At 34.6% G+C, this 14800-nt stretch overlaps 1 protein-coding gene across 2 annotated transcripts in view; it reads right to left on the reverse strand.

Moving 5' to 3' along the window:
• Positions 1–14535, reverse strand: part of LOC144969014 (calcyphosin-2-like) — a 28992-nt gene extending 14457 nt beyond the window's left edge. Inside the window, exons 1-10 of one of the 2 annotated variants that reach the window (XM_078907963.1) lie at positions 14248–14535; positions 11381–11535; positions 9985–10058; positions 9101–9226; positions 7449–7488; positions 6558–6653; positions 4378–4527; positions 2731–2835; positions 1513–1580; positions 817–921 (exon numbers count right to left, since the gene is read on the reverse strand). In XM_078907963.1, coding sequence (XP_078764089.1) covers positions 817–921; positions 1513–1580; positions 2731–2835; positions 4378–4527; positions 6558–6653; positions 7449–7488; positions 9101–9226; positions 9985–10058; positions 11381–11535; positions 14248–14299 — 971 coding nt within the window. In that variant the 5' untranslated portion in view covers positions 14300–14535. Of the gene's footprint in view, positions 1–816; positions 922–1512; positions 1581–2730; positions 2836–4377; positions 4528–6557; positions 6654–7448; positions 7489–9100; positions 9227–9984; positions 10059–11380; positions 11536–13244; positions 13629–14247 lie in introns of those variants that run through there. The other variant, XM_078907964.1, reaches the window with a different exon arrangement.
• Positions 14536–14800: the final 265 nt, after the last annotated feature.

Genomic DNA, 14800 nt, shown 5'->3' on the forward strand with positions numbered 1-14800 from the left:
ACTATCATTGAATCAATTTTCTTAATTCAAGCAAGACCAATATTATTCAGTTTCCTTGAATTAATGATAATCAGTGTCCTTAGTTGTTTAGGAATCAAACCATGGGCCTTCGTTCATTTCTTTTGACATGCTAGTCTTATATAAAGCCATAATTCTTCTTCCTCCATTCTGCCCCATCTCAATATCAGAGAACTTACATCTAAAGGGACCGGTATCAGTCAAGATTTTTCTTTGACTTCTCTATCCAACAAGCAGTGATTGAGTGGCTGGGTCTCTTAAATTCAGTGGAAAGTGCTAAGATAGACTAGCATCCTATTCAAGGGTAGCAGAAACTGGGATAAACTCTAGCTCCATAGACTTTATGGCTCAATAATGAATTCATCGCTTTCCCTGGGCCAATCCTTCACAACCATTTACAATCATAAGACATACTAAGCATTTCGATAGCTTCAACATCTTCTTTTTCATTTTTTTTAAACATAAAAAGTCACAATTTTCTAGTAATAAAATGCTAGTCTTGTCGCAATAGGAGAATTTTTATCCATCGTAGATTGATCATCATGTCCAGACAAATATTTGAGCAGTGGGATAATTATACAACCAATTGACATTCCTAATTCAATACGATATTACGCCTTAGAAAAAGAACTTTACATTAAAAATATGCAACTTAAAAATCAAAACGTTTAATATCCGAAATAAATTTATCTACTTTTAACAGAACAAGTGCCAACAACTTATTTTAGCTTCAGAAAATTGACTCTAGTGCTAGGTATGCTACACTGAAACACTTGAGCTCTCAAATTTTTCTCTTACCTTGAGTCATGTAAGTATCGATTACTTCCCCTTTCCCGTCTGGTGGAACTGCTGTGATCACGATAAGTTGACCTGACATTCTGTTGAGGGTCACTGATAACAGCTCTGTTCAAACACAATAAAAAGAGGTGAAATTTCCGATACAAAAAAACTTTGCAACCAACAAGGAAATCGATTGGTTTCCTGATTACTGTTATCACTTTTTATTTTGTGTTTGTACAATATATATATATATATATATATATATATATATATATATATATATATATATATATATATATATATAGAGAGAGAGAGAGAGAGAGAGAGAGAGAGAGAGAGAGAGAGAGAGAGAGAGAGAGAGAGAGAAATGATATGATAATTTCTTTTGCATTCAGATTAGTTGTAGAGTTGGAAATGAACTGAGAAGAATGGTAAACAAGAGTGAACTATTGTTAATAGAAGTAGAAGTCTTTCAGAACCATCAAGCCCCAAGGAGCCAGGGTTTATCCTCATTTCTGCAACAAAAATTGAGCAATAATAAATTTTGTTCCCTTTACGATAGGACATGAGAATGAAGAGAGGAAACTGCAAATGTCCTTTCCTAGGAGCATGCCATAGCGGTGTTTATTCACTGGCTCGAATCTACAGAATTTGTGAGTCCAAAAATATGCCTCTATAGTAAAGTGAAACTCAAAGTAGAATTGGCGATCTCACCTTGATAACTGATCGACCATCACTGTTTCAACCATCTTTTGCTTCTTGTTGTATTCAAGCAAATCTTCCTGTTTACCGAGAAATTTAAAAAACCCAACTATTATTATATAATATTGGAAAAGAAAAAGAATTATTCCGCCTTAACATCATTCATAAGGAGATAAAGAGTTCAAATTTTATCACATAAAGAAATCATTCAAGTTTTAGTTGTTGCCACGTTTATTCATGGCAGTTGAATCAGTCAGCAAAGAAAAGCTTAAAAACACTTGGAGAGAATTTGGGTGTAGCATCAAAGTACTGATCACACAGAATGGTGGACATTAAAGATGTATGTATTTTTAAAAATTGTTTTAAAAATTTGTTAAGTCTTTATTCGAGTTCTGGTTTGCGTTAAACAAAACTTGAATTATTTCTCTTTATTTCCATCTGTTTCTCCGTAAACTATTTTCTTATTAGTCCAAACTTCTGGCAACCCTGTATAATTCAATGATAGAGTTTATTGTTTTCAGATAGCAATAATCGACACCCTCATCTTTGATCATGGACATCTTTTGACATAAAAATACTGCTGTACATTAAAAAAAAAAAACAACAGTTTTTCTCATTTTGGTCTGGATTCTTTTAACTCCTGGTTCAAGAATTTTTGACAAGTTAGGAGATCATCTTTTTCATCCACAGATGAAGGTTACAAATTAAAATATATTTAATTCAATGATGTTACTTATTTTCGCTCATATTTTATAAGTTAAGCTTCAAATCCAATGTCGGTAATTTTCCCGTAATAATAACCTTTTGAGACTATTGGTGACTTGTAGAATTTTAGTGACAAAAATGAAAAATTGTATTTTATGAGTCTATGGCAAAATAGCAATTCTCTAATTTTCTATCTATTGTCTTCATACGAATACTCACAGCATCTAATTTTCTATCTATTGTCTTCATACGAATACTCACAGCGTCTAATTTCTTCTATCGATTGTCTTCATACGAATACTCACAGCATCTAATTTCTTCTATCTATTGTCTTCATACGAATACTCACAGCATCTAATTTCTTCTATCTATTGTCTTCATATGAATACTCACAGCATCTAATTTCTTCTATCTATTGTCTTCATACGAATACTCACAGCATCTAATTTCTTCTATCTATTGTCTTCATACGAATACTCACAGCATCTAATTTCTTCTATCTATTGTCTTCATACGAATACTCACAGCATCTAATTTCTTGATAAGTTGTTTTCCTGTATATTTCTGTCTGGTCCAGCTGTCTTTGACTGTGTCTTGTGTAGATTCATCCAACCTTTCATTCACTTCTCTCTAAATTAGCAACGGGGATTTAATTTTTAAAATGTATTAGTAGTCAACCATTAGCTTCAAACTTGAGCATTAAAATAGCGTAATATCCACGAAATGTTCTCAAAGCACTTTACATGGGTCTCATGTCAACATCATCACTTAACAAGTTGAGCAAGACTTCATGCCTGCAAGATGGTAATACTATTTTCTTTAAAAACGAAGACACAGCACTTGACATTACTTGTCAGGTACTCATTTTACATCTGTATATGATGAGAGAATGTGGGCAAAGAGGCTTTTCCAAGGACTTAACTTTGCTCTGCACAAAGCAAGACTCAAACTAGGGTACTACTGGTCCAAAGGTAAGTGTCATAACATACTACCATAAAGACGCGCAAGTTATACTCAACAATTTGGTACAGAAACAAACTTGAATTTTTCATACCAAAATTTTTAGGGAGACAGACATGAGCCGTGGAAAGAGTCTGAAATTATTGAAGTTACATTACAAAGTTAAAATTATATAAATGAAAATAGGCATTATTCCTCTATACGGGAATCAGGGTTACAAATGTAATTGTAACAGTTAGGAATGAATAAATATAAGTTATACAATATCATTTTTGAATAGAAATACAAATATTAAAAGCAAATCTGAAGTATTAATGCAAATTAAAAAAAAAATTACACCCTTCCACACAGCATCACGAGATGACATCGCCTAAGTATTACATGAAGAAATATTGATAATCACTCAACCTAATGTCTGATGTCAACGGGAATCACCCGTGTTGTCCAAAGTTAGCAAATTCGGGACTGATAATCTTGCCCATGAAAAAAACAAACAAAAGTATCTGAAGTGACCCTCCAGGTCACAATGCAATTCCTTCACCACTTGGCCACTTTGCACCAGAATTAATGCGGTATAAGATATTGCAAGAAGTCTAAACAAAAATAACTTTGTTGTAAATAAGACAATAAGATTTATCTTTTTAAAAAATACTATAAATAATAAAGGTTATCATCTCAAAATTGCTTTATTATCCTTAAAAGACTACAAAAGGTTTATTTCTTATTTATTGTGCGGCGATATGGTCTTGTGGTATGACACTCGCTTTTGGATTGGAAGGTCCTGGGTTTGAGCCTCACTCGACGCATACTTGAGTCCTTGGAAAAGATTCTTTACTCACATTCTCTCACTGTACTCAGTTGTAAAATGAGTACCTGGCCATTAACAGCATTGTCTTAGTCCGAAAACAAATTGTCGCTTTCAGGCGTCATGTGTCGTTCTATATGTTACGTGTTTCAGTTGGTCAGGGACCCTTTGTAAAGCACTTTGAGCATTTTTAGTGGATATTGCGCTATATAAAAGCTCACATTTATTACAGATTAAATTATTGACCCTGATGCAGACAAGACTGTCGATATCTCACACTCTTTGTAAAAAAAAAAAACATCCAACATCTCCTGTTGTTTGAACGGTGGGTGGACACTTATACTTATATATTTAGCTTGAATGCCAAGGGCAAATAAGGGGAGACCACTTCAATCAGGAACTTTTACCTGTTTTGGTTTTGCCTTTTGATTTTGGTCTGCGTGTGCACGATACGATTCCTTCATCTCCTGAGCATATTGTTGATACATTTGTTGGTGTCTGGCGGACGGGGCAGGTAAATTTTCTGGAACAGCTTCATTATCCCATGCACTTATCGGCTAGAGAAGATAGAAATGGTAAAATATATATATATATATATATATATATATATTTACATATGATATCATATCTGCCTACTTGAAAATTTCAAATTCAGTAAGAAATACAAAATTCATCAGTAATTAATGGTCAAATTTCAGTATACTAAAGCAAACAAAAATAATGATAGATACACCCTTTTATATTATATGTAAAATAACTTACCATGTTATATAGGCCTACTATAGCCAATGACACCCGTGATAATAATATGCTTATTGATGACATACTTTCGACACTGCACTGTGTCTACCGATGAGGGTGAAGTTTCCGTGTCGAGTCGATGACGTCACGCATCACCAGCCAACAAGGCATTGGGATTTTTTATTGTAGCATGCGGTAAATAATGAAAATTTTTAAATTATTTTTTAATTTAACGTTGTATCAGTAATATTTCTTCTATTTCCGTAAGTCCGTAATTATCCTTACACTTGCGTAACTATTACGGACGGTCCGTAATAATAGGCAGGTATGTGATATAAACGAATGACATGAATAAAACTTTTTAAAAAATGAATCCTTATAATAATAATAATAAAGTTTATTAATATAGCACCCTAATTCCATAGTCAAAACAGTTCTAGGCACAAAAAAAATTCACAGATGTAAAACATCAATTTTCATACAGACGTGCATACATAGGCACAAAAAGACACAAACGCAAACATCTATATATATAGAGGGAGAGAGATGGGAAAAAAAAAAAGGGTAAATATGAATAATGAATAAAAAATCCTATTGACAATTTGGCAAATGATGGGAGTAAAAGGATTGAACAAATGAACGATTGAAATAATAAATGAAAGTATAAACGAATGAGCTCCCCCCCCCCCCCAAAAAAAAAGTACATGATTATGAAGTAGAAAACACACCCATGTGCAATGCTGCTACCAAGGGCTTTCAACCATGTGCCTATAGGGAATGAGATTAGCGGAAGAGTAGCGTCCCTTGATTGGACGTCACCCATAGTCTGTGACGTCACCGGCGGAAAAGTTATTAGAGAGAGAACGTCGTGTTGGTTGTGCGCATGGTCTCTTGTCCTCGCGGATCGCGAGGACGAGAGACCATGCGCACAACCAACATGACATTGTCTCTAATAACTTTTCCGCCGGTGACGTCACAGACTATGGGTAGCGTCCAATCAAGGGATGCTACTCTTCCGCTAATCTCATTCCCTATTTATACCTGGCTGGTTTAACAAAATAAAGAGGGGAAGTGGGGAAACACCTCTCAAGACCATAATAGATGGTGCCCTTGAGCTGAAATAAGTAAAAAAAAAACCCTTGTAGTTGGCGTCATGGACTTCGGACAGGGTTGCGCTTATGAAATGGAAGTCGTTTTCGACTAATTCAATCCCTCGAAGGGTGCGGGGATTGTAGACTCCTCGAAACTGGGAGAGAAGTTACCAGGTATTGTGGCAAAGAGCCCGAGACTGCAGAGCATCTAGTCAAGCGTAATGCTATGATGAATCTTACGGGCAGGTTTGTGACTGTACATGAATGCAGCAAGGAATTTGCGGCCTGGATAGAACATCAAAAACATAGTGGTGTGATGCCATTAGAAGCTGCTACCATGTGCCTAGACAACGGTTCAAATTCTAGAGCTTGGTTTCAAGATTTAAACAAGCAGGAAGCTTTAATACTACAACTCAACAAAAAAAAAAAAAAAGAAAAAACAAAATGAAGGCCTTTTTTGCTAATGGGGGCAACATGGATCAGTGATACGGTCTTTGCTTCATACCCGAAAGGTACCGGGTTCGATTACCTGCTGCTGTGTTGTGTGACCTTGAGAAAGTCACCTCGCCCAAGCTCAATTTACTCGCTGCACTGCGGCTGATGCCTGGGTTATTCCAGTCTTCTCTTGGACTAGACCCTAGAGACAAATTTTCCCTATAAGATGAATAAAGGGAATCTTATTTATTTTTTAAAAATTTTAAATTACAAATGATTGCAACATAATACAGCCAGCGTATATATTATACGTCCCTGACCTTAACTGTTGGTTTACGTGCAGAAGGAGGTTTAGTGCCAAGGCCAAGTTCAAGACCAGGCACTCCAGTTTGCTGTCTATTGGGTTTTACAGGAGTCTGAAATGAGTTCAAATATATTATAAAATTATAGAATCTGTCAACAAACCTACAACACTGCTGCAAAACTGCACAATCATTGTTATTGTAACACGCCTTGCACGCTGATCTGTGTGTCTTGTGCTCTGGATTATTTTGGACTTTTACGTCTTTATTATTTGTTTTTTTATCACTGGAATTTTATATCTACTTATGTGTGATAGTCTCCAGAATCTACTTGTGTAATATCAACGATTTTTTAAATCTAATTTGTGAGAAACTTTTGACTTTTTAAGTTTAGAACGAAATGGATACCATTCGTTTTACACCATTTTACCATTGAGAACTGTTTGTTCCATTGTCAGTTATTTTAGGTGTCCTACTTATTGTCATTTTTACATCACCCCACTGTGATATATTAACGTATGTTTATAACAACACCGCAGTGGTTGTCGGAAATGACACACCATTGAAACCATCATCAGTCACAGGCCTAGTCCTAAACAATGATCACAACAGCTCACTAAATGTCACTGTCTTCTAACAACTTTAATTAATGAAATGACAAAAATAACACCAAGTCTTGTAAATAGAACACAAAACAAACCCAAAGTCATGTATTTTAATGCCAGATCTGTCCAAAACAAAACAATTTATGATGTCATAAGAGATTCTGAATGCAACATTGCTTTTATTACAGAGTAGTGCACTTCAAAAGATCTTCTCTGTTTGGAAGTGATAACATGATTACAATTCCATTTTGATTTGCTGCTAACATTAAAAATAAAAAATAAATATTTGATTAAACATAACTACCTGAGGTTTCATCCCATAAGTACTTCTGGCTGTTCCCCAACTGGAATTTAAAAAAGTACAAACATTGAAAAATTTGGGAAGGCAAAGTAACTATAGAAACAATCTAATTTGAATCATCTAAGGAGAATAATCTAGGGATCCTGATAACTCACCTCACAAGAAAACGGGATGCTGTTGAGATTTTTAAAAACCTCTATACCGAGTCAGTAGTAATTGGGTAGCTGAGTGTTAGATTGGGTGGAAAGTACTTTATGAAAAAGACGAATGCTCTGTCAAAGTGTGACAAATGTCTTATTTAACTCTAGAGAAACTAGAATAAACTCAGACTCCATGGGCCGTATCATTCTGAAGGACTACTCAAAAGGAGAATTACCTGTACTACTAGCATTTTATAAAATCAATTTTACTGAAATGAAGCATTATATAGAGGTACATCAGATACAAATAGCAATACTGAGAAGAATGAATGCAGCTTGAAAAACTACCCATGTCACAAAATGTTGAAAACAGAACTGTTTAAACTTTAACTTCCGTTAAAGGAATTTGATAACTCTGATACAGTTCCGAATTGAGACCGTAAGATACACATTACATTCATGTCAGACCCGGTTAAAAGGAAATGAAAATAATGCTGAAAAAAAAGTCAAATTGAGGGAAAGAAAAAGATGAATATTCGAACCAAGCATTGAGGAAAAAGAAAGAGTTGTCATTCTTATATTTGTGGACAATTATGATGCTTCAGTGATAACATTTCTCTTTCATAAAAAGAAAAGAATGACAAGTTTTACAAAATCAGTGACAGTCAGCCAAGAAAACAAAATGACACTAAGATATCTATCAGCTAGGATTCATCATTAAATATTCAATCAAAATTCATTGTTTGTCCACACTTGATGAAAGGGAAACTTAAAATACCCAGCCTCTATAAAATGCCTTTGTTGATTAAACTTTGAATTCAATGTTATGATTCTTCAAATATCTGACAATCATTCATTTATCACGCCTGTATGGAAAAATGATTTTTTAACTTTTTGGCAGAGACAATGTAATTCCCAGCCAGTTACTCATTTTACACTTCAGTATGGTGAGAGAATGAGAGTAAAAATCATTATCCAAGAACTCAACTTTGCACTGGCCAGTCCAAAGGTGAGTGTTATACCACAAGACCACAAAGACACACTTGGGTAAAGCAACAAAATAAATTCCAATCATATAATGAGTGAATATAACCTATTTGTGTGGCTATGTGGTCTAGTGGTATAACACTCGCTTTCGGATCTGAAGAACCTGGGTTCCAGCTTCACTCGGCGCATAGTTGAATCCTTGGAAAAGGCTCTTTACTCACATTCTCTCATTGTACTCAGGTTTAAAATGAGTACCTGGCTGTTAACAGCTTTATTCCTGTCGGAAAAAAAAATTGTAATATTGCATAACAGGCATCGTGTCTCATCCAACATGTTAAGTGTTGCTGTTAGCCAGGGATCCCCTGTAAAGCCCCTTGTAAAGTGCTTTGAGCACGTTTAGTGGATATTGCGCTAAAAAAAAAAGCTCAACTTAACCAAAAACTAAATTTGCTTTAGAGTCTTATGATATTCTAATCCTTAATCATTTTCGTTGCTTTATTTTACAAAAATCTCTATGATAATTCATACCTGACAGTGCTGACTGAGCCAGGGGAGTCTAAAGAGTAGTCATTGAGGTCAATATCAAAGGCCGGTCCTGTTGCTAAATCATCATCCTTGAGGTAGTTGAGATTTAAAGAGGGTATATTATCACTCCTGAAACAATATACATAAAAAAAAAATTATTATGAAATGAAATGAGACAAGTGATTGCTACCTCAGACTATTTGTTAAAAAGAATAAAAGTGAGAATTAACGATTAAATGACTTGTAATTAAATTGTATTATATGTCTGTTTATTAGTTAATAATAATAATAATAATAATGATAATAATAATAATAATAATAATAATAATAATAATAATAATAATAATAATAATAATAATAATAAATAATAATAATAATAATAATAGTAAATGTACATTTATATAGCGCTTATGCCGAAGCTTCGAAGCACTTCACATTGACCATCAGTAAAAAACATTACACACTGCAGATTCGGACATACGAACAAAAGCTCACACGCATCCAATTACACACACACACACACACACATATATATATATATATATATAGACGCATACATATACACAATACACATACATATATACACACAAACATATCGTATACACGTACACACTAAATATACATACATGCAGTTAAACAATTTACCAATCTCATACCAGTGAATGAATCCTGTAATGTGTAAGAACAATTTTGGCAGGCAAGGGAAAACGTTAATTGACTATAAAACAGCTGGTGTTACTTTCAATTGCATTTAGGATCGTGACCAAGTATTTCAAATCTTTACTTCAAATCCTGTCTATCTTATCCATTCTAATCTCATAGGTCATAAATCTCTAATCAGATGGAAAGACAAAATTTCTAAGCTACTATCAATGGATAAATCTCACTTGTTTTTTCCATTCTGTGATGGTTCCACTTTTGTATACTGTTGTACTGGTGTCGGTGTTCTCATTTCCTCACCCTTAGGACAAAAAATAATATATTTGAAGTTGCTTCTTTTTCTAAAATCATAGCATATAGGAAAATAAAGAAATCTAATAAAATAATAAGGAAATGAATATGACTGAAACCTCTGTGAGCTGAAACATTGGACAAAAAGCTATAAAATAAGTCAAAGTGTACAACACAATTATAATATCAATGCATCTATCGAAAAGGCTCTCAATTATAAATTTTTGTTTTGTTTTTTTTAACCCAACATTCAAGCATATAGCCACTTTGTATTCGTCTATCATTTAAAGAAATCAACCCCACATATCCTAAGCATCACTCACAATTTCAACAGAGATTGAAAAAATGCATAGTGCCGTCAATCCAATGCAATTCAATGAGTCAAAATATTGTGATAAGTATTTATTAACTGAGAGGCTGACAGATTTGGCTACATGTCATTAATGGAATTATAATCAAACACCAAATGATACCAAATCTGAATCACAACAAACAATAATCAATCAGCTAGTTGGTAGTAGGTAGCATCAAACTTTTAAGTGAGATGAAAAGTTTTGTCGCATCAAGCTGACCGAAATAAACAAGATAATAAAACACTTGGTAAATCTTGATCTCTGAAATCATCTAACAGAGAATTGTCTTGACAACAGAAGAAAATCATCCTGAAAATATCAGTATTGCTTGACTCTAGGTCGATATAAGTATCCCTCGATTCCAAGTTTGTAGTTGAATGTGTGAATCTTTTCTACCATAAACTGGTCATAAACCAAAAGAGCCGAAAAAGGTCTGTGTCTGGAGATAATTTGTTTTTTTAAAAAAAAACAACAGCTGAAATTGAGTATTATGGGTCCCAAGCACACTCCACCACCTGCAGACGTGTCTTGCTATCTATTCGGTGGTTTGAGACAAACAACATGACTTCAATTTCGTATTGCGTCCAAGTTTATCATATCACATATTATAACACACACACACACACACACACACACACACACACACACACATGAATTGCTTTTACACATTATTCCTATGGTTATTTGAAATTGGATATTTATATCATTTATGCATTAAGCCATGTAAATATATGTTTTTATATTATCACTGATTGTAGCTAAATACATCAAACTTTGAACTAACTGGTTATAATAATGAAAAATTTCAAGACTAACTATGAACAAATTGATTTTCATTCAAGAGAAAATCCCATTAGAACAACTTAAGATGTATAGACTATATGCTGCATCCTTTTTTAATACAGCATTGTGTGTATACATTTTTTCAACATTCCAATACTATTTATCAAAAAATTTGAAAATATTTTGAAAACTATACCGTGATAGGATTAAATGACTGTTTCCCACTTTGAGGCCTGCCTCTAGCACTGCTGCCTGGGATGTGTCTGTTGTAAGCTCTGGGAGTTGCCTTCCCTGTCACGCCAAATTCCATTTTGTCTTTGTTTTCCAATAGCTCTTTTTTCTTTTTTTTTACTGAAATGATAAGAAGAGTAACACAATAATGCATCGATTTACTGGAAAAGATTAGTCACAGATGACCCCACAAACCCATCCTACGAAGCCCAGCCCTCTCTTGTCTCTATTAGGATAGTGATACACTACTGTAGCATTAAACACCATCCTCTCTCTATTCTTCAACTGCCATGATTTCACCGATGATGAAAATAAATCATGAGATGTTGTTTGTTTGAATTTTTGAATTTGCAACTTTTTGAGGTCGAAAATTTGTTGCGATTAACTGAAGATTGTTGCAATTAACTAATGACTTTTGTATAGAATCAATTCCCTTTCTTGGGAAATGTTGCGATTAACCAAAAGTTGCAATAAACTGAGTTGCAATTATCTGGAGTGGACTGTGCTATCAACAGGTATCTAGTTTAAACCAGCTAGATATATGAGTTATAATTTATAATACACTTCAAAAGGAGCAAAAGTCAGTCAAAGTAACTGGTTTAAAGGAAAAGCCTTTCTAACAACTTTACACGATGTCCAAATAAAATCAGGAATTAGAGACAACATTCCTTCTAAAGTCTAAAATCTGAGGTAAGGATATCAATCAGCTGAGTCAGTCTGAAATGGGCAAAGCAGAATTTTTTTCTGAACTCTTCTTCTGACTTCTGACTTACTTCTGATTCTGCTTCTATCAGTCACACACTTTGCCCACTACCCCTACTGTATCCGTCTGTGTTTGCGCACACCTACTGGAGTTGAGTCCGTATATCCACTGGAGACTATTCAGACTTGATTCTGAATTGCCACTTCGATTTTCGAAAGACCGGGCGTTAAGTCAAGTCCGTTAAGATTAAGTAGGCACTTTGATAAAATTTTCAAACTCAAAATATCTTGATTTGACTCAGTCAGGGGGATGGGACTTGAAAAAACATAAAATTTGATACCTTATTTGTTTCTCTACGACCTACGGTTCCAGAGTTATTTATATTTTTCTACTGAAATTTGTTGTCAACTTTACAGAGAGAATCTGTGATCTCACTGCTGCCTCAAAACCAGCATCTCGCGGCGATCGGGAAATTTTGAGTCTTGCAGTCAACATGGCCCACTTATTGTTTTCAGTAATTTTGTTTCAATTAAAAAATAAATGGCAAGTGTTAGATATCATTTTAAAGGTCAGAAAATAAGCTTTATTTTCATATAAATCATTTTCATGTATGGAAAGTATGGAAAAAATTAATGATAAATGAAAATGGGGAAAAAATATGAGGTTTTTGTCCTAAAAAGTGGGGTTGGTGGCGGGAAAAATAAAATAATGAGCGAGTGTATCAATTTTGATGAAATTTGGCAGAGATGCTCTTCAATTAATTGTCTATCGATGTATGAAGTATAATTAAAATGTATCCATAATTTAAAAAGTTCTTATAATTCAAAAATGTATAAATTTTTATTACATAAGTTTTCTGAGAAATACAATCAGGAATTGAGAATGAAATACACCGTTAGAAAGCTTGTTTTGTGCCCTTTATAATGATACCAAAATTAGTCACATAGGTTCACAAATAACGCCATGGTGACCAACACGGTAAAGGGTCAAAAATAAAGTTCCAAAAAACGAGTTTCACCTTACAGTGAGCCTATCGGCGGCCACTGGACTGGAGTTATCAAAGTGCCTAGATTAAGAAACTAAAATATTTGTAAAAAAAATATAACCAATTTAATATGTTGCTCACTTTTCTTTATTTATCGAGAAATAAACAACAGAGATTTCAACTCATCACGTCCATTGGCCTAATGAATTCAGACTAATATGCTAGATAGCTAATAATAAATAAAACTGAGACTGTGATTGGTGCCGCCTGAAGACCTGTGACTGATGAACTCAACTGACTGCTGATGTGAAGAAAGAGTGGCCTTTCTCTCCTTACTCTATCTTTTGAATTGTTTCTCAACTGCATCTATTCATGCCATTGCTCGATGACAATAGAAATTCATCTCCCTCTATATTTTTTTGCCACTCTTTGCAATATTTATTTCTCAATAAAATGAGTTGTTGACAAAATGCTCTCAAAATGAAACCACTTTCTAGTCCTCATATCCAAGGTAAACTATGCGATAGAAATAAATTGTATCCGGTTCCGGTAAGAACAAGAACTCTCAGTAGCAGTTGAAAAGAGTATTCCCCCCCCCCCCTCTCCCGTTTTCTGCGAAGATACGCCCACTTTACATAATGTAATGGGCTCATTGCTGTAGTAGATATATTCTCAAACCAAATCGTCCATTACAACTATGTGTCCGGTGACCAGGCCTGCTAATAGTATTGGCATATTTGTATTAGTAATACATAATATAAACAACGCTGTTTTCCGCCTGGTAGGCTACTCATTTTGCACTTGAGTGCGGTGAGATAATGTGAGTAAGGAGTCTTTTCAACGAACTCTATAATATTATTGGGGGGGGGGGGGGGGGGGGGAAGTGGCCGAGTGATCCGGAAGGTCCCGGATTCGAGCCCCGCTTCAGGCACTTTCGTTTTTTTTTTCCTTGAGCAAGATTCTTAACCGCAAATTTGCTCACTTGGTCGACATAGGTGATTCCTGTTGACATCAGACATTGTTTGATGGATTATGTACCTATATTCTTTCACGGAATGCCTAGGCGACGGGATCTTATGGTATTTTTTTCTCTTTCTATAATATTATTGCGGCGCCCTGAGCGGCAATGGAACGAAGGACTTACCTACTTCAGGGCCACACGGCAGCACAAGGTTGTGTGACAAGTATGGAGTCATCTCAATCCATCGATATAGAAAGAACGAAGTTTGACGTCACGCTGCTCTTTGTTATTGTGTTTTAGTCTGTTAGATACCATTATCAATGAGTGAAGTGAGTGATAAAATTATATCCATCCGACTACACACGTTAAAGGTTACGCAGTTTTGTGTGTTGTTGTGTTTACTTTAGCTGGCGCATGTTGTATTTTATCTAAACGAATAGCATCAATATAGGATGTAAACATTTCCTAGTCAAATTGAGAAATGTGTCAATGCGCGGGATACGTCACACAGACTCGTACAAATCGCAGAGTCGCAAAGGCAGCTATTCTACCCGCTTGCGCGTCGTGCAACGTGGTAATCAACTCATTTGCAAAACTGCCCCTCCTCTCCACTTTTCCATTTCATTTTCCACCACACATTCCAACACAAACACATAAATCATTCATTATATCATTATATATATATATATATATATATATATATATATATATATATATATATATATATATATATATA

Source organism: Berghia stephanieae, chromosome 3 (assembly GCF_034508935.2).
Source record: "Berghia stephanieae isolate SIO BIC M18660-M18661 chromosome 3, UCSD_Bste_1.3, whole genome shotgun sequence".
NCBI classification, from domain to species: Eukaryota; Metazoa; Mollusca; class Gastropoda; order Nudibranchia; family Aeolidiidae; genus Berghia; species Berghia stephanieae.